The 27,866-nt window shown below is 38.4% G+C and overlaps 3 protein-coding genes across 3 annotated transcripts; 1 reads left to right on the top strand and 2 right to left on the bottom strand.

The window, feature by feature from the left end:
• Positions 1-523: 523 nt before the first annotated feature.
• Positions 524-12,412, bottom strand: LOC134745503 (UBA-like domain-containing protein 1). The gene is made up of 4 exons (XM_063679547.1): positions 12,236-12,412; positions 10,779-10,853; positions 2,819-3,061; positions 524-1,611 (listed from the first exon to the last, which is right to left on the bottom strand). The coding sequence occupies exons 1-4, from the start codon at positions 12,344-12,346 to the stop codon at positions 1,585-1,587; spliced, it is 456 nt and encodes a 151-aa protein (XP_063535617.1). The 5' UTR covers positions 12,347-12,412; the 3' UTR covers positions 524-1,584.
• Positions 12,413-12,725: 313 nt separating this feature from the next.
• Positions 12,726-22,390, top strand: LOC134745502 (sodium/hydrogen exchanger 8). The gene is made up of 7 exons (XM_063679546.1): positions 12,726-14,047; positions 14,259-14,415; positions 17,929-18,083; positions 19,013-19,164; positions 19,814-19,942; positions 20,675-20,767; positions 21,085-22,390. Exons 1-7 carry the CDS (start codon positions 12,829-12,831, stop codon positions 21,235-21,237), a joined length of 2,058 nt encoding a protein of 685 aa, XP_063535616.1. The 5' UTR covers positions 12,726-12,828; the 3' UTR covers positions 21,238-22,390.
• A 1,130-nt stretch (positions 22,391-23,520) lies between these two features.
• Positions 23,521-24,586, bottom strand: LOC134745500 (probable prefoldin subunit 4). Its single transcript, XM_063679545.1, has 3 exons — positions 24,422-24,586; positions 24,112-24,333; positions 23,521-23,924 (listed from the first exon to the last, which is right to left on the bottom strand). Exons 1-3 carry the CDS (start codon positions 24,452-24,454, stop codon positions 23,772-23,774), a joined length of 408 nt encoding a protein of 135 aa, XP_063535615.1. The 5' UTR covers positions 24,455-24,586; the 3' UTR covers positions 23,521-23,771.
• Positions 24,587-27,866: the final 3,280 nt, after the last annotated feature.

Below are 27,866 nucleotides of genomic sequence, written 5' to 3'. Positions count from 1 at the left end.
AGATACCATAGTAAAGAAAAACAGCGAATTTAAGTTTTTCATACAAAACTCGTTTATGCTCTATTTCGTTTGTTTTATATACTAGAACTATATAAACTAATTACAGACCTATATATACCTCATGTCATTGTATGTGCAAAGTTTAATTACAACCAACACGTAGTTTTGAAATGAGAACGAAACTGTTTGTATGGGAAGGTGTAATTCGGCCGAGCTGCCGGGGACTCTATTTTCAGATATATTTATTTTGTTAACAAGACACTGTCTTTGTCGACAGGACACAGGACAGGACGACATTGTTGTTAACTCCTCGTGCTTATATTGCGATCCGAACAAGAGCGTAACATTCCAAAATTGTATCTCGAGATTCTCGAGCGTAGCGAAGTCGAGATCGGTCTTGGTCGTGGGAGCGACATAAACTATCTATGAAAACGTGAAATGCTAGTGCTTGCCACTTAAGTAGCGAATGAGGTAAACATAGTGTGAACGTCAAGACGTTCTGGAACTGGAAAACAAGTAAAACTTCTTTTACATAGGTAGGTACCTTTTATAATCGATAAAAGAAAATATTGATAATTTTAGGTTTTTTACACTCATGATCTTCAACACATTGACTAATTTAGAATGAATCTTATAAACATAAGATATCAAAATATATAAATTAACAGGAAGTACCTATTTTAATTATTATAAGATCTGTTTCAAAGCTATGATCTAAAACATTTACAAGTATAACTACGTTACGTAGTATAGTATAGTACATTATATAATCGCCAAAACGAATATTAATTGAGCATAACAATTTGAAATTAGAAGTCAAAGATGAACTGGTATATAAGGTAACCTATCTGTTATGTTATGTTAAATTTATTATTAATATGTAAAATTGTAATGAATGTATATAAATTGCTAATAAGAAACCTAAAATTGTACAGGCTACCTATAACCTAAAATTGTACAATGCTACTTATAAAATTATTTCAAATCTGAGAATTATGCAGATATCATTAACTGTGTAGGTGTAGGTGGTAGTAAGAGACTATTAACATCCCACTTTCTTTATATTGCATTGTTTTTGATTACAGCATTTAGTATTGTCTTTTGCGAAATGCAGCTTATCCATTTACTACATACACTCTGTTGCATCCAATGTTTTCTAAACAGTGATTACACTTGTGTAAAAAATGTTCGACAGTATAACACTTACCAAATAAAATATTAACATTGATTTCAAACGTTTTACCTTATTATACAGTAATTAATTATAATATGATTTCATATATGTATTGTACAATACCAAAATATTATTAGGATCACAGGTATAAATTTTGATTACCAAAAACTGTAACACAATAATTAAATAGGATGTTCTTGTGCATATTGTTTCTGAAACAACTGTATATAATAAAGATACAATATTTTATAATATATTTAACATGATTGACTACAACACCCCGATAGTACGCGAGCGCACAGCAGCAGGAAGTCTCGTAAAGTAAACATTTTCGTACACAATTCCACAGCTCACAATGCGCACCATTAGAAAAATAAATTATAGATGCTCCTAAACTACTACTTTCAAATTTATCTTGGCATGTGTTCACTGCAGACCTGAAACACATCATTGTCAATTAAATTAATTGTTTTTGCATCTTTAGCTTTCCGTAACAGGTTTTACAGGTACCTATTTCCGAAGATTCTCATATTACCTACTACCTGCAAATATGTAGTAGGGGTAAAACATAGAGGTTTGGGAAAAGGCCAGATAACCGAACGAGATGTACTTATGGAACTTTCAGTAGGAGTAGCAGAGAAAGCACTATTACTGTTTGTCCTTGTCACAGTCTCACATTTTTTTTATTCCCCACCATAAATTTAGTATGGTTTATGGTGGGTAACAAATAACCCGACAAAATGATGTAGGTTGTTTTTGGTATGTTGTGGCAACCAAAGTGATTTGTGACATTATCTATAAAAAGGGACCTTATTGTCGATGGCGCTTATGCCATTAACTACGATGAATATAATAGTAGGTTAAAATTCTGAATTCTGACTCACCTCGCTTCGCTCGGTTTGATTTCCAATTTAGCGATTAAGTTTCTGTAAATAAGTGAACATTCAATCTTGCTGTCTATAGTGGCTATTTACCCTGGCAGTACCTAGTGGAACTCAGGTTTGGTGCAACATAGGCATAAGCTGTTTTAGTCATTCAACTAGTCTCGATGAGCACTTGGGAGAGCAGTACCCAATATAGAGCTGATGCTGGACCCTGGCAGTACCTATTGGAACTCTGGTTTGGTGCAACATAGGCACACGCTGTTTTGATCATCCGACACGTCTTGATGAGCATTTGGGAGAGCAGTACCCAAGATAAAGCTGATGCTAAACCCTGGCAGTGCCTAGTGGAACTCAGGTTTAGTGCAACATAGGCACACGCTGTTTTGATCATCAGTCATTAAGACGAGTTGGATGATTACAACAGCGTATGCCTATGTTGCACCAAACCTGAGTTCCACTAGGTACTGCCAGGGTGTATAGACAGTAGGCACTATAGAAAGCAAGATTGAATGTTCACTTATTCACAGAAACTTAATTGCTAAATTGGAAATCAAACCCAGCGAAGCGGGGTGAGTCAGAATCCAAAAGTTTAACCTACTATTGTATTCATTGTAGTTAATGGCGTAAGAGCCATCGACAGCAAGGTCCCTTTTTATAGATAATGTCACAATTTACTTTCACATGAATGAAAAATATGAATCACAAAGAGGGAATCGGCACATAATGGTGCGAAACCTAAAACTTATCTGAAATGACTTACTGCGGTGGAGCAGGAGAGTGGTGCATAATTGTTCTGCGAGTTGGGTGATCCGGGGAACGCGTTCATCTGCATCTGCACCTGCGGCGGGGGCGGCGGGTGCGTGGCCAGCGGCGACACGGGCGGCGCGGCGGCCGGCCCGGCGCCGCCCGCCGGGCTGCCCGTCGTCGACAGCCGCGAGAACGCGGCCAGCGCGTCCGGGAAGTTGGGGGGCGTCGCTGGGGTGTTGCAGGGCGTCATCAATTGCTGGAACGGGTCACAATACAGTTTTGGTTTTGTTGTAATCGGAAAATAAAACTGCTCCTACTGTCCGCGCGCCAATTCCGTGTATTCGGAGGTGGAGGGGGGGGGGGGGGGAGGGGGGGGGCGCGCGGCGCACCCGTACGTACAAAACGACACCACTCTTGTCATGACGCCCAACATTCCTAACATTCCTCAGCCGTGCAGGGAATTCGCGCGCGGACAGTAGTAACAGCCCTATAAGTAGTCTACTCGCTAAATTTGATATTTAATTGTTATACACTGAGGACCAAGATTTTCATACAAAAAGTGCCTAAGGAAAAATGGGCATTGGGGCCATTTTAATGTAACATCAATTAATCAATAAGCAGTTTATTGTCATTGGTTTGTGTTAATCAGTCAGTCAGTTTTGTATTTTAAAAAGTTAATAGCATTTCTCTGAATTTGAATATATATTATTTGGGTAAAAACTTCCTATAGCATTCTTTATTTTTTTAGTCTTTAACAAATAATTATTTTTCACCTGCTGGAACCTCATATTATCTTTTTCAGACATTTTAACTTTTTTATTTATATTTTAACTTTAGCATTGTACACTCACCTGCAATATCTTACACTATGAAGCGCTAAAATGCCTGATCTCTGATATCTTATTAGTAGAGCCATAAAAGTATGACATATACCTAGTCGGCTCATAAGTTCTGTCACTGGCCTTTAAAATTTAAATTTGGAACTCCTAAAACAAAAACCGTTCTGCATTTGAATTTCGAATCTTTATTAAATATTTGAGTAGTATAATTTTGCAATTTTCTGTTTTCTTCAACATGGAGTGGACGCTTAAAGATAGCCGTACCGCAATAATTGCACTATATCGTTGTGGTCACTCGCTGACTAAAATTTTTAAGCTACTTGAAAATTTAAAATTCTCTCTAAGATTTGTGTATCGTACCATAGAAAGATACAGTGAGGTCTCTAGTTTAAATGACAAGAAAAGAAGCGGTCGTCCGCGTACAGCTAGGACTCCAGCGGTTGTACAAGCAATTAGGGCACGCATTGCCAGAAATCCCGCTAGGAAACAAAAAGTTATGGCCCTCCAGATGGGTTTGAGCAAAAACACGGTGAAAAGAGTGCTTAATCAAGACCTGAGACTTCGTGCTTATAAACGAAAAACTGGCCATCTTCTCAATGGTCGGCTTAAAGCTTTAAGGCTTAAAAGATCTAAAGCTTTATTGAAGAAGTACGCTAAAAATAAGCACCGTTGTATACTGTTTTCGGACGAGAAAATTTTTGACATAGAAGAAAACTGTAATAAACAAAATGATAGAGTGTACGCTCGCAATAGTAAAGAAGCGTCTAATAGCATTCCCCGTATTCAAAGAGGTCATCACCCTTCATCGGTGATGGTTTGGCTGGGAGTTTCTTATGCGGGCGTCACTAGTATGCATTTTTGTGAGAAAGGAGTAAAAACTAGTGCCAAAGTGTACCAAGACACGGTGTTGACTAATATTGTGAAACCACTATCCCATACGATGTTTCTAAACCAGCATTGGGTTTTCCAGCAGGACTCTGCTCCAGCCTATAAGGCAAAGTCTACACAAGCCTGGCTCGCCTCCAATAAAATCGACTTTATACGGCATGAAGATTGGCCCTCCTCTAGCCCAGATCTTAATCCTTTAGACTATAAAATATGGCAGTATTTAGAGGAAAAGGTGTGCTCAAAACCTCATGCAAATCTAGACTCGCTGAAAAAATCTCTTGCTACGGCAGTGGCCAATATCGACATGAAAGTGGTGCGTGAATCCATTGACGACTGGCCACGAAGACTTCAAGCCTGTGTAGATAATTATGGCGGTCATTTTGAATAAATGTTATACATTTAGATTCTCTAGTTTATAAGCTTTCAAACGCTGTACAAATTATACGGAATAAACTTAAACTTTTGATTTTATTTGATACTATGTATATGACAGAACTTATGAGCCGACTAGGTACAGTAGAACCCACTTTTTAAATAACAATATAATTTCTGTTTTACTTAAAGTAATTATTTATTTTAGCTAGATTTTAATATGGTTACTTTTCTTGCAGTGATAATGCTTTTCTTTTAATTTTTGGCATCACTGAACTAACGCTAACACAAATGAAGGTAAGAATTTAATAACTCACAACAATTGAAACTTAAAACAAATCAAAACACCGCAGCAGATAATGAGCGAATGAAATCTAAGTGTAGGTAGGTAGGAACCAATTAGCTGACCGCTTAGTCAGGGCTACAAACTTATCGGGACAGGCGGAGGTGTCGCCTGAATCGCATCCCATTGTGTAATATTAGTACAGCATGGTTAGTCCCAATTTGTTTACCCGCATACAGTTGCTAACATTGTACGACGATGCAAGGTGTGTAATATATAATAACTAGAGGCCCGTTGCAGCGTCAACACGCCGCTAAAGTATGGTTCTAAAAGTTAGGTTGCCTGTCCACTGGAGCGGAGCGGTAAGAGGGAAAAAAATCCAGCAATCGGAGATTTTTCGTCGCTTCATCGCTCCGCCACCTCGCTCCGCTCCTGTAGCCTAAGCAGCTCCCAAGCTCCAGGCAGCCTAAGACTGAACGCTTAATGAAATCAGGAAATGTGACGTCTTCAGATGAATCACTGGCTGTCACTATCTATTTGATGCTGACTATACCCACAGAATATGATACTATACTAATCCATACTCCATACTAATATTATAAATGCGAAAGTCTGTCTGTCTGTATGTCTGTGTGTTCCCTCTTCACGCTTAAACCGCTGAATCGATTTAGATGAAATTTGGCATAGAGATAATGAGTCCCTGAGAAGGACATAGGATAGTTTTTATCCCGAAAATCATCCCTTAAGAAAGTAAAAAGCGGGGTGGAATTGAGATAAAATTAACGAAGTGCCTGCTAATTTGTGTGCATAATATGCTTAAATTTAGATTGCTATGAGAATTTTTCCAGGCGCTATTCTTACTCTAGCTGCGGTTACTAAGTCCATGCAGACGAAGTCGCGGGCAAAAGCTAGTAATATTATAAATGCGAAAGTCTATCTGTCTGTCTGTCTGTGTGTTACCTCTTCACGCTTAAACCGCTAAACCGATTTAGTTGAAATTTGGTATACAGATAGTTTGAGTCCCGGGGAAGGACATAGGATACATTTTATCCCAGAAGTCACCCCTCAAGGGGGTGAAAAGGGGGGTGGAAATTTGTATGGGGAATCAATAACCGCTCAACCGATTTAGATGAAACTTGGTATGGGGATGGTTTGAGCTGTGGGAAATGATATAAAATAACTTTTATCCCCGAAATCATCCTTTAAGGGTGTAAAAAATGGGGTGGAAATGTATAGTGTGGACCAATTTGGGGGTGAAAAAAGGATGGATTAAAAAGCAGATTTGTTTAAGAATTAAGATACCCAAATTACTAATTCCACGCAGACGAAGTCGCGGGCAAAAGCTAGTTTCTTATAAAATGGCGACACGTTTTTATAATTTTAGCGTATTATATTTCGGTCTCGTAGCACCTACCAGCGTGTTTTGTGATCGTTAGTTTTGATGCAAAAAAGACATAATTATTGTCTATCTTTTCGCATCTTTCTAAACAAAAAATCATGATACGCGACCGCGATATGATACGGTAAATCAAGATTTCGTGGATAGGATGCCTTCTTGTCATTTGGCTCCCATGCCTAAAATTTCATAGGGCTAGAGTATGATTTATATTTAATTATCTTTTTCCTATTATTCATGAGACTGAAGTTTACAAACATTTTACAAACATTCCGTGACATTCCGTGTCTGGGCTATACCGCGAAAATCGAAGTTCAAATTGCGGGCATCTTTCTCTGTCATTCTAATTACGCCTTCATTGGAGTAAAAGAGAAAGATCCCCGCAATTTGCGAATTTCGGTTTTCGCGGTAGACCCTCTGACCTAATAATAGACTTAGTATATACACGTAGTTATAGACATGAAACCGAGCGACCAGGGGTAAGAGAAAGACATATTCATGTATTGACAGTTTCATGTATGGCAGCATAATCCTTTTTAGGGTTCCGTACCCAAAGGGTAATAACGGGACCCTATTACTAAGACTCCGCTGTCCGTCTGTCTGTCACCAGGCTGTACCTCACGAACCACAGAACTATATCAAGATAGAAGAAAAGAGCTCGGCAATTTGTAGAGAGACCGAGCGTGTAACATTTTGCGTAGGTACTTTGACGTCACGAGCGTAATTTAGTGATGCGAAACATAAGCCGCGCGAAACGATTCAAAAGCATCGATTCACAGATCGATTAGAACACGGCATCGATTCTAAAATATCGATAAGAACCGACAGAGGAAATGATAATTCACGTTGACGATTCAACGGAGCCACGCCGTTCTATTGCCAAAGTAGTGTTTAGTTTTTAAGTTTATGAAATTTATACGTATGTCAGTCTATAAGGTATATGTAATATGGGTCTTGTTGCCCGAATTAAATTTTAAAATAAAAATCACAGAACTATATCAAGATAGAAGGAAAGAGTTCAGCCATTTGTAGAGAGACCGAGCGTGTAACATTTTGCGTACGAAACCATTTTTTACGACCAGTTGCTTCAATCCATTTATTTTTAATATTAGGATCATTCGGAAAACTAAAACAAAATTGCAGTATAGAAGTAACCATAACCTGTTTGTTAATAATATTTGCTTTGCACTACGTACATTATATAGCTGCATAATAATATAAGAACGTAATTATCATTTCGTCTGTTTTCAAAATCGATTTTAATAATCTAGTAAGAAAATCGCAGTGTACAGCACTATTCTTACTTTTGACAGAAAATATGAGAAATCGGCCTTGAGCGTGACTCGACAGTTTGAATAGCTTATTTTTACATCGCTAGTTTTGAACGCACGCCAAGTCTGGCTCGTCAAATTAAAGTCGCAATGGAAAGCTAGCGTTGGCACACAATCGTCCGCTACTGTTTTGATGAAAATAATGAAATAAATAGTGTTTTAATTAATAACAGATATTTAAGGACAAATTATACTTACCTATGAAAGGAAATACCTCCATTAACAGCTCCAACTTTATTGGTAGTGTTTCAACAGTTAATTATTGCGCAACAAACCCTTTTGCTTTTAAAACCTGACGTCGCAAGCAGACATCGATCGGGAGCAGACTGAAGCAGGCCTCCTTCACTCGCTCAAGGCCACGCGCTATATGCCTACCGCTCGGCGTATCGTCGACGATAAAACCGACAGAGGGCCGCCGAACGCCCGCCTGAGCGATCGCACCGCACGTTTCCCGCGCCTACGCTTCGAAATGCCGAAATCACGTAATTATTGTGCAGTAGATGGGTGTAAAACTCAAAAAACAAAGCAAAATTTGTTGTTTTTTTTCATTTCCGAGAGACGAAGAAAGGTGAGTAGTATTTTAAATCTATCTTTATGAATTTTGTCATCATTTATTTCTTTGAACATAAGTAGGTAAATCGTAAATTAAGGAGTTTATTGAGTCAGGTATTATAAGTGTTGTTTTTAAATATTTGATTGACTAATAAAAAATATGGTTGATTCGCAAAATTCGTTTTATTACAATAATAACATAAGTAACAGTACAACCCTAGCGCATTCTTACGATGACGCGTTGGCACGTGACTCGCACGGCGAGCAAGGCAGTCTCGACTCTTTGTGCGCGTACTTATGGTACATTTCTTCTCGTCCTGAGCAGCAGGTATTATTATTAAGATTTTGTAGGCTATTATAGCGTAGGTATTTTCGCTTTTGAATGGGAATGAGGTATCTGTTACGTAGTAACTATTTATTAATCTGTGACTGAAGTTCGCGGCTTAGTTTTTTTTATTTACTTTTTTGAAAGTATGTACAACGACTGGACCGCGACCTTGGTACCGTCAAAATATCTCTTTCTCGCTCTCGGCGTACGGCAGCCCACCTTAAGCGCCTAATACATTACCGCAACGCACTGGTCATTGTGCGATGCACCTATAAGTAAGAGCGAGAAAGAGATATTGCTTTCTCGCTCTTACTTATGGGTGCGTCACCTTGGTGCGGTGCGGTAATGTGTTAGCCGCTTTATAGCCGTATTTAACAGACTTAACCGTACTTAAAAGCCGTTAGAGACTACCACACCTCACCGCGACCTTGGTGCGATGCGGCGCACGTATCGATAGTGCGCAAGGTGGTCACCGTACGTACGTTAACGACGCAGCTATAAGTTAGAGCGAGAAAGAAATATTATAGCCGTATTTAACAGACTATCGTAAAAGCCGTTAGAGACTACCACACCTCACCGCAGCCTTGGTGCGGTGCGGCGCACGTATCGATAGTGTGCAAGGTTGTCACTGTATATATGTTAAGGACGCAGCTATAAGTTAGAGCGAGAAAGAGATATTTTGACCGCACCAATACGGCTTTTCGAGATATTCTCTTTCTCGCTCTCACTTATGGGTGTGGCGCACCAAGATCGCGGTGCGGTGCGGTAGTCTGTTACGGATTTTACACACGATCGCACATACGCCGCACTGCACCAAGGGCGCGGACCGATGCGGAAAATGGGGTTGGCCGGTCGAAATAATTAACAGAGGGCGCCAGCATAGCTTGCCCTGTCAATCCCTAGAATTGTGTCAAATTTTTGTTTTTTTAATACCCTGGATGCCAGCCCTTTAAGCCAAATCTTATAGAAAAAGGGGCAAGCTATGATGGCGCCATCTCTGCAAACCTTTGACAGTTGCCAACCCCATTGGCTGACCGTTTACCTTAAAGATCCGACATCATTTAACATCCTCATAAGAACAAACCTCGCCGTACGTGCTTTTTGAAGTAAATATAGATGCTTTTCCCCACCGATTTGTATGGTTTATGGTGGCCTGGTGGGCTACAAATTCTGTCCCTCACGGGCGCACGCGGTACGCTACTTCTATAGGATCCTACCTTCTATGTGCCAAAGCAACAATAAAATAAACATGTGTCATTTTGATGAGTACGATGTGGATGACACATGTCTGACATATTGTCAAACACAATAATAAAATTTTATGGTGTTTTAATATAATTTTTAGTGTGGTGTATGCATGTTACAGTCTCAAAACAAATATTTGAATGGATTGGATACCTTACATACATTGGACATAGGTTTGAGTTCAATTCAATCTCAAGTCAGAACAAAGGTCATGTGGTACATTTTTTCAAATTAACTTTTTAGTACTTTTTCGGAAAAAAATCAAAAAACTAAGAGCTTATTGCAAATCTGTAGCATGAGACGAATCTAATGACATATAATTTATTAAAATCGAACCATAACTGTAGATCTGATGGGATGAACAAAAATCGGCCTCGCGTAATTTTTATTTTTATTTATTTTATTTTATTGAAAACACATTTACATGACTTTACAGTATAAAACTAATGCGCCATGAAAGTTAATTACATTTAAATTACAACTAGTACTATGGTATATTTACAACACTAAATTACTACAGTTGAGCACCTATCATCCATCAGTAATATATATATATAGATAGAAGATAGATAATACCTACCTAAAAAATGTATGAAAACAGGCCTAAAGTTGCAGGAACCGGCGTTAAATGGCGTATTATGCGGGCTCTACTGTAGTTTTGTATGTGACTATACATACAGAGTAATATATATGTATGACATGGGGCCTCACAAAATTTAAACAATTAAGATGTACATACCTGACGAAAAGGTGCAGCAATGCCATTTGCCCCAGCTGGTATGGCAACCTCTTGGAAGAATATTGATAGTGCCGTCTGTAAGCAAAACAACAGAGATTAGTATGCAATACCTGATTTTTAGGGTTCCTTACCCAAAGGGTAAAAACGGGACCCTATTACTAGGACTCCGCTGTCTGTCTGTCTGTCACCAGGCTGTATCTCAAAAAACGTGATAGCTAGACAGCTGAAATTTTCACGGATGATGTTATTTCTGTTGCCGCTATAACAACAAATACTAAAAACAGAATAAAATAAATATTTAAGTGGGGTTCCCATACAACCAAACGTGGTTTTTTTGCCGCTTTTGAGCGTTAAGGATTTGCCACATTGGATGCGTTCTACTGGTAGCGGTCAGGTCAAACTTCAATGGCTGCTGTCAATGCTGTTCATACATAATGCGGGTTTGACCTGACCGCTGCCCGCAGAACGCATCCAGTGTGGCAAATCCTTAATGGTACGGAACCCTTCGTGCGCGAGTCCGACTCGCACTTGACCGTTTTTTTTTGCTTTCTTTTGATTAAATTTATTGTTTTTAATTACTTATTCCTAAGGTATTTTAAAGTCTCTTGACGCCTAATAAACATCTTTTTAGCTTGGTTGACATATTTTTAGCACCTAAGATAGTTATTTAAGTTAACCATAGTTATAAGTTTTATTTAACAACTAACAAAATATGGACAATGTCTGAAATAAATGAATTTAATTTAATTTTTTTATTTATATTATTTTTAACAATATTTTATTGTTATATGTTGAAAACTATCCCTCATAACTAGGCAGAAAGCGGGATATAATTGTGCTTTTCTATTCATATCTCTGTAATTGATGTTTATATTTATATTTGTACTTACATACAAATGTAATATAACAAATAATGGCTCCTTGTGCTTTTTATTAATATATTCGTTTATCTTTGTGGGTATGTAATTATGTATTAACTCTTATTCAAATTATACTCCAATGTTTTTTAACCTACAAAGCAGATAAATGGCGAGGAACGTGCATTTTATAATTATGACCTCGAAATTATTATAAGTGGACTAGTAAAACAGATTAACAGTATAATTTTGGGTCAAAGAAAACTGCATAAAATAAGATTTATGATAAACATTTACCGATTTGTTATCAAACATAACATTGTCAGTCGCCATGAATACACCTACCTACATACCTACTTATTGCGTATCATTTCATTCATCAACATAATTATACAGATCGAGTAATGCAGGTGTGATTAGAGGAATATTCCTATTGGGTTAATGCTCTATTTTCGCTGTTAAGTGGATCACAAAAATAAACAATCAGGGCGACACCATTAATACATCTATATCAAATCAAGGCTATTGCAAAACACTTCGTCAAATTATGTAGCAGCCATTTCATGATTACTGTTTGTTTACATATACTAGGAAATTTACCTCAAATTGCCAATGTGCAGCTTGAAGTAGTTGTTTAGCTTGTTCTCGGGCACATCCTGCTGCTAAAACGAATTGATTTATCATAACTTGCTCACGTAAAGCTGAATCCATTGTACTAAAAATCAAATAATAAGTCCACCACAGCCGGAGTAGGAAATAAATAGTAAGTAAATGATGTCAATTTCTGTTGTACTATGAGTAAGTGTGTAGGCGTACTATTTGAAATAATCGGCGCTAGTGATATACATAGAGTAACCTAGTGTAAAAGAGAGATCCGATTAGTACTTATTTTTTGCCACTTTTCCGCAGCACAGACTAAACAAGGAATAAGAAATGTCATTAAAAATAAATCAGGTGCGTTTTAGCTGAAGACTTAGCAGTGTCTTTATGAGTAGGTGAAACAGCTTCCGTTATCACAAGACAGCTGTCGCTGTCACTTGCGTCATCTATCCTTCAACCAGTTCAACCTTCAATTCCAATCTACTAAAAAAACATAAATCCCACTTGCTGGTTGCTGGGTTATCAAGGCAACGTTAGCCATATCTTGCAGTGATTGTAAATAATACGATCGAGTACATTCTACAACATTCAAAATGGTCCAGTTTAAGTTTACAGTGATATTCATAAGCTTTTTTCTTGTGTTCAAGTTAACCTACGCAACAGATACTAGTCAAGTGTCTACAAACGAAAGGCAAAATCGTGGATCGATATCCGAAGAGACATTACAGTCGCAATTGATAAATACTTACGGCAGAAAGTATGACCGTATGTTACAGAAACTTTCGAGGTCGAAAAGACTAAGTGAGGGTAATTCTAGCGAATCAAGTAGTATTTCCAGTGAAAATGGAAACTCGTCCAGCAGTTCATCTACAGAAAGCCCGCACGTCGTTTATGAATTCGGCGCCTCCAATACTTCTTTATTCGCGGTGGTGCCAGTTAACGTTTCGCCGTCCGCACCACCCAATGCGTCCTCCGTCGGACCTTCCGACGCCGCGCCACTGCCGGAAAAAAGTTCTGCTGAGGATGAGCACAACAGTTCCATGGCTATATTCTTCGTGTTGTGTATTTTGGCTCTTGGAATTCTCTTGATACACATTATGCTACAAACTGGCTTCTCCTATCTGCCTGAGAGTGTTGTTATTGTTTTCCTCGGAGCCCTAATCGGAATGATCATAAACATGATGTCCATTCGTAACATCGCGAATTGGCGTAAAGAAGAAGCATTCTCACCAACAGCCTTTTTTTTGGTACTTTTACCACCTATAATATTTGAGTCTGGATACAATTTACACAAGGGTAACTTTTTCCAAAACATTGGTTCAATATTGCTATTTGCTATTGTTGGTACAGCTATATCTGCATTTGTTATTGGAGCTGGGATTTATTTGTTGGGGTTAGCGCAGGTGGTGTACAAGTTGAGTTTTGTGGAATCCTTTGCCTTTGGTTCCCTTATATCTGCTGTAGACCCAGTGGCTACAGTGGCTATATTTCATGCCCTGGATGTGGACCCTGTGTTGAACATGTTGGTATTTGGAGAGAGTATACTGAATGATGCCGTGGCTATTGTTTTGACGACTGCTGTGCTCGACTCCAATGATCCATTTATGTCCACTGGAGAGGCCATTCTATCTGCCATTAACAGGTTTTGGTTAATGTTCTTTGCATCAGCTGGTATTGGTGTCCTCTTTGCACTGGTCAGTGCTCTTCTATTAAAGCATGTGGATTTACGCAAAAATCCTTCTCTTGAGTTTGGTATGATGCTGGTCTTCACTTATGCACCTTATGTCCTGGCTGAGGGTATACATCTTTCAGGTAAATTAAATTTTACTTTTATAAATCCTTTTCTTGGTAACATATCTTACAAATTTACACCTTTTTTTGTATATTTTCCATTGAGCATTTTTTTGTTCTATCAAGCGCAAGCAAGGCTTGAACACCTGATTTTATTTAATTTGCCAAGAACAGGTTAGCCATTAACCAAGTTATTATGTATGTAACTACAAATGCTACTTTAATGTTGCAGGTATTATGGCAATTCTATTCTGTGGTATTGTGATGTCCCACTACACCCACTTCAACCTGTCCACCGTGACACAAGTGACCATGCAGCAGACAATGAGAACATTGGCATTTATTGCTGAGACTTGTGTCTTTGCCTATTTGGGATTAGCCATTTTCAGGTAATTATTTAACTGATAAAGCATAAAAAAATGTATATGCATACTAGTGTCTGACCGAAGTGTCGTTTTAATGTTATAATGTTTTGACAGGTTTCATCACAAAAATCATGTTTCGGCCCAACAATTTCGGCTAAAAAACTGCCGAGTGTTTCGGCCGCGTGGAAACTGTATTTTCGGTAGTGTCTGGCTGAAGTTTAGGTTTCGGTGTCAGAAGTTTTCGTCATAAAAATCATGTTTTGGTAAACTAGGGCAAAAAATTCGCTTTCGGTCAGACACTAATGTATACCTATTTCAATGTTCTTTCCTGTTTGTAACTTTGATAGCCTGACTTATATTTTTATGTATGATAATATATCTGTCGGCGGCAGATCGTAAAACCGGGCATATCGAGATATTCCTAGGCATATCATGAAACTCCGCCATTTCACGATCTGACTAGCGACTACCAGCCATATCGTTCAAACCTCAACGTTTGACGATTTGCCCGGCGACGTTTAGGCATATCAAATAAGTAGGGTGTGATATTCCTAGGCAGATCATGAAAACCTGGCATTTCAGGATCTGCCTAACGACCACTAGCCACATCGTGCAAACTTTAAGTTGTGATATTCCTAGGCAGATCATGAAACGCCGGCATTTCGTGATCTGCCTAGCGATCACCAGCCATATCGTGCAAACCTCACGGGGTGATATTCCTAGGCAGATCATGAAACGCCGGCATTTCATGATCTGCCTAGCGACCACTAGCCAAATCGTGCAAACTTCAAGGTGTGATATTCCTAGGCAGATCATGAAATGCCGGCATTTCGTGATCTGCCTAGCGATTACCAGCCATATCGTGCAAACCTCATGGGGTGATATTCCTAGGCAGATCATGAAACGCCGGCATTTCATGATAGGCACGACCACCAGCCATATCGTGCAAACTTCAAGGTGTGATATTCCTAGGCAGATCATGAAATGCCGGCATTTCGTGATCTGCCTAGCGATTACCAGCCATATCGTGCAAACCTCATGGGGTGATATTCCTAGGCAGATCATGAAACGCCGGCATTTCATGATAGGCACGACCACCAGCCATATCGTGCAAACTTCAAGGTGTGATATTCCTAGGAAGATCGTCGCATCGAAATCGCCGTGAAGTTGTGCGAGTGTGGAATCATACGTCAGCTCCGCGAAGTCGCGCCGCGATTTACGCACATAGTCTGGAGGGGACTTTACCAATACACAATTTTCACAAAAGATACGTACTTACAGGGCCCTCCACACTCGTGCGCGAATCGCGGCGCGAAGCCGCGAATGCGAGTGTGGAGTCTAGTTCGCTAATCAGCGAAATCGACTCCACACTCGCGTTCGCGGCTTCGCGCTGCGTAGTCTGGAGCGGCTTACGATATTCCCTCACGCCTACATTTTTTAAATTTGCTATGCACTAATGGGTACGATCTGGCAACACTGGCGGACGCAGGGCCACATAGAATGCAGCGCCACCAGTGGTAAAAAATGCAATTATTTTACGATGCGCCCGGTATGAAGCTAGGAATTTCGACGAATACATTGCTCCTATCGATTTGCCGCATCTTTTATAGGGCATATCGTGATTCGCCTGGGTTAATCTTAGTCAGATCATGAAATGGCGGCGTTTCATGATATGCCTAGGAATATCGCAATGAAGTTATTTTACGATGCGCCCGGTACGATTCAACGAATGCAACTGGTATGATCGATCTGCCGCGTCTTTTATTAGGCAGATCGTGATATGCCTGGGTTAGTCTTAGTCAGATCGTGAAATGGCGGCGTTTCATGATATGCCTAGGAATATTTCGATATCTACAAATGTACACAGTACTGCAATAAATCAATCTTATTCTTGACTTATATTGACCGGGATATAGACCGTGATTACCTTTTGTATTATTTGTGAGCTCCCGATATTTCGACGCAGTTACATGCATCATGTTCACGGGTGACTGAAGATAGCGGGTGGGTGTCAAAGTTGTGTAGACAGCGCTCTGTCTACCCTCATTCTTGCGCGTCGGCTGCGTTCACGCAGTTTGGTGTCACTACGCGTATTTGATTCGGATATCACTGGTTTTTTACACAAAAAGATCACAGGATTCCACACATTTGACAGTTTAAACCCATCTTCACGATTGAAATTTTTGTATTTGTGAATTTCAACGGCTTCTCTTACCAATCTTGGTATATACCTATAGTGGCGTTCTGTCGAATTACCTTGGGACTATGCAACTCGATCCAGTGATTTGTGCCCGACTCAAGGAGATGCTGAGCAATAGCTGACTTGCGAACGTCATTGTTCTTGACCGCAGCAATGTGTTCTTTAATTCTGCAGGCAATAGTGCGTTTGGTCTGCCCAATGTACGAACTACCACAGCTGCACTCAACTTTGTATACACCAGGTTTTTCTAGGGGAAAATTGTCTTTAGGCGACCGCAGAAATTGTGCAATTTTCCTGTGCGGGGTGAAGATAGTTTTTACAGAGTAGTTATTTAGTATTTTTGATATCTTGTCTGTCACACCCTTGACGTACGGCATAAACGCTGGCTGTCTCTCAACGCGATGAGTGAGGCGCGTGGTGTTTGTGTCCCTCTTGTCAATGTTAACTCTGTAGCCATTCATCCTCAGGACACTGAACATGGTTCAGCTCCTGGTTTAGATGTAGCGAGTCACACAGAGCGTGTGCTCGATTAGTCAGTGATGCCACAACCGAGTTTAACTGTCTGGGATGATGGTGCGAGCTCGCGTGTAAATAGCGGTCCGTGTGAGTCGGTTTCCTATAGACTGAGTGTCCCAGTATGCCACAACCTGTAACATTCAGTCTCACATCCAGAAACGCAATACTCCTTTCTTGTTCCATTTCCAATGTAAACGACATGGATCGGTGCATGCTATTAAGGTGTCCTAGCATCAGTTCAGCTTCCTGTTTACCACCCTTAATTATGCAGAACACATCATCCACGTACCTCTTCCAAATTTTAACGGGAACTGGGGGCGCAGAAAGGGCTAGGTGCTCAAAGTGTTCCATCCAAATGTTAGCCACCACTGGATTCACCGGACTGCCCATCGCTACTCCCTCTGCCTGTATATAATATTGTTGGTTGGTAACGTTGAAAGTGAACGCAGCCGACGCGCAAGAATGAGGGTAGACAGAGCGCTGTCTACACAACCTAGACACCCACCCGCTATTTTCAGTCACCCGTGAACATGATGCATGTAACTGCGTCGAAATATCGGGAGCTCACAAATAATACAAAAGGTAATCACGGTCTATATCCCGGTCAATATAAGTCTAGTGAAACTAACCGTGAATCATTCAAAACTCTAATCTTATTCTTATGCCCGATTTTACGATCTGCCGCCGACATATCAATCATATTCAAAACTGTTTTAGTTTTGGTCTGTACAATAAATGAAAAATCCCATTGCATAAAGTAATATTGATTAGTTATTAGTATAAATATTAAATAATATTAGTTATTATTATAATATTTTCAGTTTCAAGCACCGTGTGGAACCAGCTCTAGTGGTTTGGAGTTTGGTGATGTGTCTCCTCGGCAGAGCTGCAAACATATTCCCATTGGCACTACTCTGCAACAAGTTCAGAGAGCACAAGATCACTAAGAAACAGATGTTTATTATGTGGTTCAGTGGTAAGTACTATTATAGACACAGATTAATCTAAGTTTTCTAATATGTTTATTGATTATAGGGTATACTACCCAGTTCAGTTCAGTTCAGTTTTTGGTTCTTATGGCATCTGTCCATTGGGACAATTTTGCCAGCATCAAGGTTGTGGGAGCAGAATTTCAGTATCAGAACTTGATCCAGTCCGTGTAGATGCTTGATCGGTTGAAGAATCTAAACTACTATAGGAATAAAAATAGAAAAAATGGACGGCCAGAAAAACCAATAGAAACTATAGAAAGTAATGAGCCAACTGCCAGGATCAGGTTTTTTTTTTTTTTAAAAGAACATTACAGGAAAGTTTGGGTAAACAAACAGGTAAAAACTTTTAAAAGGAGCTAAAGCTTGATATTAAAATCTTTCATAAACTTAGCAAGGACATAAACAAAGGTAGTGTTAACCAAAGTAAGGATATGGTTTATGTTAACAGGACGTTGAATATAGTCAGGAAGAAAATCATAAAAACTGGCATGAGTATTTGGACAGTTGAAGAAGATGTGATCAAGGGTTATACTACCCAATAATTGGACCTTTAATTAAAGTATTGTTATTGGTCCGCAATTTTTGTAGGAAAGTCACCAATTATTCCCCATCAAACCTACCAAAATTGAAGGGGCCAATCCAAACAGGGGGGTAGGAATTATTAAAGAGTTCGAGGCTTAAAGAGCATCCAGGCCATAAAAAAAAAACCATGAATTTGACACTATTAGTAGGATTGACAGGTAAAAACCTATGCTGGCGCCACCTGTAAATTACTTCGACTGGCGAACCCCATTGGAACAGTGTTGTATTTATTTTGTGTCGTGCGATTTAAAAAGAAATTCGCCTTTATTTCCCACTCTACTTTTTAGGAGTATAAATCGTGAGGCCTTTACAAATGTTTTCATGTTGTCAGGACTCCGAGGCGCCATATCGTACGCGCTGTCCCTCCATCTCGGATTCTCGGACGAGACGCGCCACGTGATTATAACGACCACCCTTATTATCGTGCTGTTCACCACGCTGTTCTTTGGGGGATCTACTATGCCCCTGTTGAAGTTTTTACGGGTAATTGCTATAAATTCAATAGAAGCAGCATTTTAACACTGTGTAAAGTCCATCTCATAAACAGTAAACACACATTTTTACATTATTTCAATGAATGAAGGTTGAGAATTGTATACATAGTTATGACCTTGACTGACTGTACACTCGTTTTCTTTTGTGAGTAAGATGCCTAGACAATAATTATAAATTAATTAAAATATTGTATCCTGTAGACTTATCGAACAGTCAACAGCAGAAGTAGTTAAGCCAGCTAGCTGATCAAAATGATCCCGGTTTTATTAAGTTTGTGGTTCTGAATAAAAAAAAATTTAACACCTTACCCGCGTAGATAATTCTACTGCTCTAGACCAATTTTAGAGAAAATAGAATGTATATGACCTTATAGTGTAGCAATAAAGTCGTGTATACATTATAGAAACTGAGAGCCTACCGCGAAATTCGAAAACTCGTTGTCTACCTCTATCTTTAATCAATTGTTTTTTTTACTGAGGTGTGCCAATAAAGAGTATATCTAACGGTAGGCCCTCTGGATGAATAGGTATTTCAGACCTTGAGGGTAAATTGACCTCAGATAACGAACATCAATTTCGTCGTAGTATTTTTGAGCCAGGGTAACTCGGAATGTGTCTTTATACATTAAACATTGTAGGCCAACAAGAAAACAAAGAAATCGCGGTCATTGCGTAAGCAGAAGGAAGTGAGCTTGTCCAAGACAAAGGAGTGGGGCCAGGCCATTGACTCGGAGCACCTGTCGGAGATAACTGAGGAGGAACTGGAGGTAAGAACTAAGTCTAGTATCATATTCAACATATTTGTGGGTTCCCATGTGTCCACGCGCTACGTGACTAAAGAGGGAACAGATGGGAAAAATCTTGCATATTTTTTAGATAGTCCCATGAGAGAGTTCCTGATTGTAGAGGTGTAAAGTCCACGAGTTTGACAGCTGAATTAGGTGGTACTGCTCGGCGCCATATGGTTTATGGTGGCTGTAGATGAGACGCTGTTGTGATCGCACAATGTACCTACTCTGTAATGTACTCTGGTATTGAGGGTGTCCATGGGCGACGGTAATCGCTTACCATCAGGCGATTCGTCTGGTCGTTTGCCTCGTATATCATAAAAAAATGTACGGGATTGTAAAGCGACATCTACAGCTTGTCTAATTCGAGGTTCGATTTTTTTCTTAGACTACCTACACTTCTACTTTTACTCACTTTTTGGTAAAACTTTAGAAGTTTAGCTTGTAACAAAAAGATATGCGTTAGGTGGTTATCACACAAATGCGGTTTTCGGGTTCAGCGCGAGTGTAATAAGCGCCTTATTAGGGAGAAATATATTTTTTAATTCAAGATCTAACCCACACTGTCCTAGAAATACTATTTAGAATATGTTTTTGCATCGCTATTACATTATATCCATACATTAAACCGCTTGGTCATGCGCACGAAAACAAGCGTAACGTGACCGGAAACAAACCCAAGTGACGTAAGGTAAAAATTGCCGTTTTCAGGTGAATTACTCGCATGCGACCCGCCTGCGCGGCTTCGTGAGGCTGGACATCAAATACCTGATTCCGTTCTTCACTAGGAGATTCACGCATCAGGTAATATGGAAAATGATGACTACAGGTAGCAAAGGTTTAAACTTCGAATGAAGTTTTGCAGTCAGTTCTCGTTGTTTATTAATTTCAAAGTTCAAAGTGTTTTTATTAATAATATAGTGTAATTTATTAGTTGTATAACATTTAAATAAAGGTAACAAAATAAATTCGCGATAGACCCGATTATAAATGTGATTTAATATGATGGGCTTTAGCCCTGAAAATAATACCTGAGATCCATTTAGTATATAACACAATACAGAATTTACCAGTATATTATAATATTAGGTGAAAAAACTAAATTTTCTTTTTTAAATCAGGAACTGAAGGACTGTAAAAGCCAGATGACCGACCTGACCAACCAGTGGTACCAGGCTATACGAATAACAAACGATCGCGAGACGGATGAAGAGGACATCTTGCCGCAAAGCTCTCTGTCTAATTCCAACACCAGTCTCCAGAGGGGTGTCTAAAATATATGTCTGTAGCCGTGTAGCGCAAGCCAGTAAGCTATGTAAGTAAATGCACAGATGAATAATGAAGACTACTAATCTCCATATGAACTAGCTGAGATATTTTTAATAGATGACAGAATACTTAAAGCCATCCCAGCCAGGTCAGACCAGAGGGGTTCTTATGCTTCATCTTCAATAAGGCCGTTTCTATCCGAATTTCAGATGGAAGCGTCCTTATCGCACTTGAGGCATAAAGCACCCTTCTGTGATGGAAAGCCACATTTTATGGAACTAAGACCTCGGATGTGGTGACGCCGTCAATTGTAACTCTTTATTTATCAGGAAATTAGGGAGTTTTTATCAATGACTCATCTGTTGTTAAATGTTAAACATATTGATTTAATCAATGTTGATTGTCTGCGCTTCTAATGTTGAACGTATATTTGTGATTTTTGGATTATTATAGAAATTATAATTTGTTATTATTGTAATTATAATTGAGTATTGTGACAAAGTCAGTGATTGTGATAGCATATTGTTAGATTTTCTAAATAGGTTGTATAATGCATATTGAAATTAAAACAGTGCAATGATAGCTTTTTGTTTATTAGAGGGCTGTAGGTTCAGAGCTCTATAAGGGTTTATTTAGTAAGAGTCGTTGCATAATTTTCATATTATTTTATACCTAAAAGTATTTTTTTTTCAGTTTGTAGTTTTGTAAATATTTGTACTTAATTATTGTACTTTATTTTGTATGTAACGTAATGTACCTATAAGATAGTTTTATAGTCATTGTGAGTACACAAATGTGATATAAGTTATTCTTTAAACAAGTGACAACCATTTGTATTGCAAATACGTTCCTACTTAATACTTATATTTTATATTAATTTATAAAACAGTGAGGGGGATATTTCAGTCCTGAACTGGAACATTTTATTGTTGAGGTGAGAGTGTAACAACATTATATATTTATTAGTTACCATTATTTATTATTTTAATGATGATGTTAATGAGTATATTGACGATTTTTTAAATTATTAAAAAAAATACGAATAAAAGCAAAAACCGCAACAGGGTTGGCATTTAATAAGCACTCTTATATGTTCTTTTTAGGGTTCCGTACCCAAAGGGTAAAAACGGGCGGACCCCTATTACTAAGACTCTGCTGTCCGTCTGTCTGTCACCAGGCTGTGGCTGTATCTCATGAACCATGATAGCTACTAGCTATCATGATTAGCTAGACAGTCTAAATTTTCACGGATGATGTATTTCTATTGCCACTATAACAACAAATACAAAAAAGGACGGAACCCTCGGTGGGCGAGTACGACTCGCACTTGGTCGGTTTTTATTTTTAATATGCTACGTTAGTAGCAAACAAGTTGGTCTGGTTCTTAACCCCCTGTATGCTTATAATAATTATAATATTTATTAACCCCCTGTATGCTTAGACAGGGATCTGGAATTTAAATCTATTGTTTTAAATGGCAAGGTCACTTTTTCATTGATCAAATTTGACAGGCGGCCGCATACAAAGGGTTAACCTTTTGGACGCCAACGGCGGATATATCGGCACCGCAGGTAAAAAAGGGACCCTATTACTAAGACTCCACTGTCCGTCTATCTGTCTGTCACCAGGCTGTATCTCATGAACCGTGATAGCTAGACAGTTGAAATTTTCACAAATGATGTATTTCTGTTGCCGCTATAACAACAAATACTAAAAACAGAATAAAATAAATATTTAAGTGGGGGCTCCCATACATCAAACGTGATTTTTTTTGTCGTTTTTTGCGTAATGGTACGGAACCCTTCGTGCGCGAGTCCGACTCGGACTTACTTACTTCGCTGGCTCAGTGACCCGAAGTGGATCTTGGCCTCCGATACTATACGGTACCGATACGGTTTCGCCATTCATTCCTATCCTGTGTGACTCTGACTTGGCCAGTTTTTATTGTCATATATCGAAACGTCGGAGGTAAATTAAAAACTGTGAATAATAATGAGTAAAAATTGTGAGTGTAAATCAGTGTTTTAATGTTTGAACATGTTAAACCTTTCATATGCGCATGTCAAAAAATTGCCATATAAATAGCAATTGTGACAACTTCATGTTTAAGTTGAATATATATGGAGCATGGAGCAGATCTGCGCCTAAGCATACGAAAGGTTAAAAATGTAGTATCATTTATATAAGCACAATTAAATATATTTTTAGTGTTCATTTAGAATGATAAATATAATGGAGTAATTTGTTTCACTGGCACAAAAGTTTGAAGGATAATAAAACAAATAGTATTTGAAACTAATATCATTTAAGCATTAAGTAATTGGTTATGTAAATATCTTAGCAAGGTTACAACATGTTGATTAATATCTTGCAGTTATTGAGGCTGCAGTGAACATCTGCCATTTCATACAACTTGTAAGAACATTGATACTAGTTATTGTTGTACAAGTCATAATAAAATGTAAGTATTTTATTCAATAAAAATTGTGACACTGCTGTGTTAGTTTTGTTTCAATATCTGAATATTGCATTTAATGCGTCATTCCTCCTCATTTTCCAAATTAATATGGCTTCCGAACTTTCCATAAAGGTGTGCCTTCAGTTCAGCCATTTGAGACTTGAGTTCCTCACATTTTACCTCTAATTCAGCTATTTCATTTTCTTTTTTCTGTTTTGATTCTTCTAATGATTTCTGCAAAAAATGATGAAAATGATTTCTTGTTAGAATCAATTTATTTTTATTAACAAAAGCGGAGGACAACGCAGTCTTAGTAATCGGGTCCCGTTTTTACCCTTTGGGTACGGAACCCTAAAAGTGAAAGAATAAGAAAAAGAAAATTGCACATTAGGTGACTATAGTTGCTAATAATAATATGTACCATGGTGTCTTCAAGACTCTGACAAATGAATACTTCTCCAACTAGATAAGGGATCTTCTCGCTGTCGTCAGCAAGCGCCAGCTCTTCGACAGCTTCTTCTAAATTCTTCATGTCGTTTTGTATTACTTTCAGCTCATCTTTGTAATCGTCAACTTTAGCGTTCAGACGCGCAAATTTGTTAATTTTTTGTTGATCTTCAAAGGAAATATGGACGTCGGAGTCCTGAAATTACATGAATATTGTTAAATCAAACGAAAATGACGACAGGTGTAGCAGTGTTGAGGAAATTTGATGTAGTGGAATTACTCACCGGTTGAAATGTTCCTTTTCCTGAATTGGCCATGGTGCTTAATAATAAATAATGTATTGATCTGACCGATCGAGGTTCTTTTAAATTAAATTTCCACAGGATTTTCCCGTTTCGAAAATCAAAAGTAACCTCTGAAATAAATGTAAACTTTGACGTTTGACTTTGACGTTTGGCAATTTGTCATTTTTTTAAAACAATTATGGCCTGGATGCGAGTCCTTTAAGCCATGGCAATTTGTCATCTCTAAGGCGTTTTAACATGATCTAATGGGTGTAACACACCATCGCACCGCACCAAAGTCATTGTGCGACGCAACCATAAGTAAGCTTTCACGCTCTTAGTTATGGATGCGTCGCACAATGACCTTTGTGCGGTGCGTCGGTGGAGTGTGTGTTACGACCTTAATGCTTGCACACCACACGGATCATGTTATTTGCACATGTTCAGGTTCAGCCACTTGCGCAGATTATGGGCTACCAACCTCACCGATATCGCTTGTGCTACTAAGCTTGTGATAAAATGCTAAATTTGCTCGATCGATTGGATTTGCCACACTTCAGACATACTGCGAACGCCGAAGTTCGCAAATTGCGGGCATATTTCTCTGTCACTGTAACTACACTTTAATTGGAGGAAAAGAGAAAGATGCCCATAATTTGCGATCATACGGTGTTCGCGGTAGGCCCTCAGTGGTCGGCAATCTTACAGTCCGTTAACTCTTAGAACGACATTCGTTTTTCGGGTAAAATCGGACGTAATCGCGTAATAGAAAGTGACAGTTTCTTACTGATTTAGTCTCGATTTAGTTGCAATCAACATTCAGAGTGCAATCGTATTTTCAGCCTTAAAATATATAGAGTAGTTAATACCACCATAACTAGTAGGTAAACAATATATTTAATTTCATAACTAAATGGGGACTCGTCTCAAAAAGGGTACTTATTTCTGTAAATGGTCAATCACGGGAAATCATATATAATGTATACAAATATTTTTCAAAAGAAGCGGAAACTTTTAAGAATAGTGATACGTGTAAATATTTTAATAAAATTCAAGACCGGGTGATAGAAGCAACAGGAATTTCAAAACATACATAAAGAAAAATACTAAGCGAAGCCGACCAAAAACCTCCGTCCATGCCCTTTGAAACGCCAAAGAAAAAGAGACCAAAAAAGGACTGTTAAATCTGAATAGTTTTGATTACGATGTAATCAGGAGGATGGTATATGATTTCCATAATAGATTCAAAGAACTTCCGAATTTGAAAAATTTGCGGTTGAAGCTAATAGAAGCTATTAATTTCAAGGGTTCTACAGTCACGCTACGAAAAAGGGGATTTCGGTACTGTAAAACAAGGGATAATCGAAAAACTTTGATGGAAAAGCATGATATGCGACTGAAAAGGACCAAATATTTAGATAAAATTAAAATAAGCAGGAATGAAGGAAGGGACATAGTGCATATGGACGAGTCGTATATACACACGTCGCACGTTGGTAGCAAAGGTTGGCCAGACTCAACGCAGGAATTAAAAAACCAATTTCCAAAGGACAACGTCTAGCTCACGCCGGCAGTGAATGGTTTTATAGCGGAAGCCGCTCGACCCCAATTACAAAGAAATACCGCAAATCGATGTACAGGTTAGCCGTTTGGCACACGCATACTAGAGGTCAAAACAATTTTTTTTCCTAAAAAAAAATATCGGGGGGGGGGGGGGGATGGTAAAACATTATTTTTTGTACGGGAATTTTTTTTTTTCTAAAACCTATCGTGTGTGGTATCATACGAAAGGGCTTTTTGAGGCGACTGTAAAAATGTATCACATCATTACATTTTGGCCATTTTTTTTAAATTAAAACAAAAAGAATTTTCGAAACATACCAAGTTTAGGCTCCTCCAGATACGATATGGCTGATATTTTTTTTGTACAATATACCACAAATGATACGTGATATCCTCATATCCAACCCCAAGAAAGCAATTTTGAAAATAATATCATTAACATTTTTTTTTTCAATTTTACAAACTGACACAGTTCTACTTCAATCCCTTTTTTACGAGACTTATGGAACTGTACTGCAGATGCGGTGCATATTAATCATAAAATGATACGTAATATCCATATATCGAACGGGAAATACCTCTTTAACCCTTTAACTGCGCCTTTTCATCGGTTGGTATAGTTTTGTTTTTGACACAAAATATCAAGATTGTATCCTTCAGATACGATATACCTTATCGATTTTTCTTTGTACAATATACACTATACGTAATATCTTGATATCTAACCTCAAGACAGCTATTTTTTAGCCGACGAATTCAGTGTTAGTTGTTGATAATGCCCCATATCACAACAAGTACACCGAAAAACTGCCCAATTCTAATACCAGGAAACAAGACATGATAGATTGGTTGACAACACATGATATTCCAGTAGACCCCAGCTTAACAAAACCACGAATTTACGATATTATCCTGCAACACAAACACAAACATTATACAATATTCCATAGATAAAATACTGGCTGAACATGGTCATTCTTTTCTGCGTTTACCTCCGTACCACCCAGACTTTAATCCTATTGAGAATATATGGGCCCCATTAAAACAATACGTAGCTCAACGTAATGTTGACATGACTTTGACAAGCGTAAATAATCTACTTCAAGAGAAGGTCAATATGATTGGTCCAGAAGATTGGAAAAAAGTTTGTCAACACGCAATTAAATGTGAAGAAGACTTCCGTATATATGAAAATAAAATAGACGATTATAGTGACCGATTTATAATTAATACAAATGACTCTGATGTTGAATAGGTAGTTTTAAAAATTACAATAATATCACCAGGCGCGGATCCAGCCCCCAAAAAAGGTTGTGGTCACAGCCACACGAAAATCGGCAAGTAAGAGTCAGAGTACGAACTCGCTCATGAACAATCATTACTCTTGAACGATCATCCCGATCTCAATAGATCGTATAAGTGTGACGTCACATGTGTTGTGTATTAGGGGTACCCCCCTAATGATTCCCCTACCAATGTTTCGCAGATTATCGATTCACAGACAACATTTCGCCAAACATCTAACTTTTAGACGACATTTGCTAGTTTTACCGTTCAATTCGCTTCTGTGTTAATTAGAAAAACAATTATTGTAAGATTTTATGCATTTTTTTTATTAAAGATTTCGTTAAGTAGTCGACAAGTTCAAATCAAATGGTGAAAAATAAATATACTGCTCCTAAAAATACTGTCTAGATATGTAGGCCTATTCGCGAAGCACATAAAAAATTGGAAGAGTTATATAATATACTAGCTTTTGCCCGCGACTTCGTCTGCGTGGAGTTAGTGATTTTTTTATCAAATCTGCATTTTATCGATTCCCATAAAAACTACCCTATATATGTCCTTCCCCAGGACTCAAAATAATTATCTCTATACCAAA

Source organism: Cydia strobilella, chromosome 11, assembly GCF_947568885.1.
Source record: "Cydia strobilella chromosome 11, ilCydStro3.1, whole genome shotgun sequence".
Classification (NCBI taxonomy): Eukaryota; Metazoa; Arthropoda; class Insecta; order Lepidoptera; family Tortricidae; genus Cydia; species Cydia strobilella.
The sequence above is the reverse complement of the archived record's forward strand: the minus strand, read 5'-3'. Positions and strand labels throughout refer to the sequence as shown.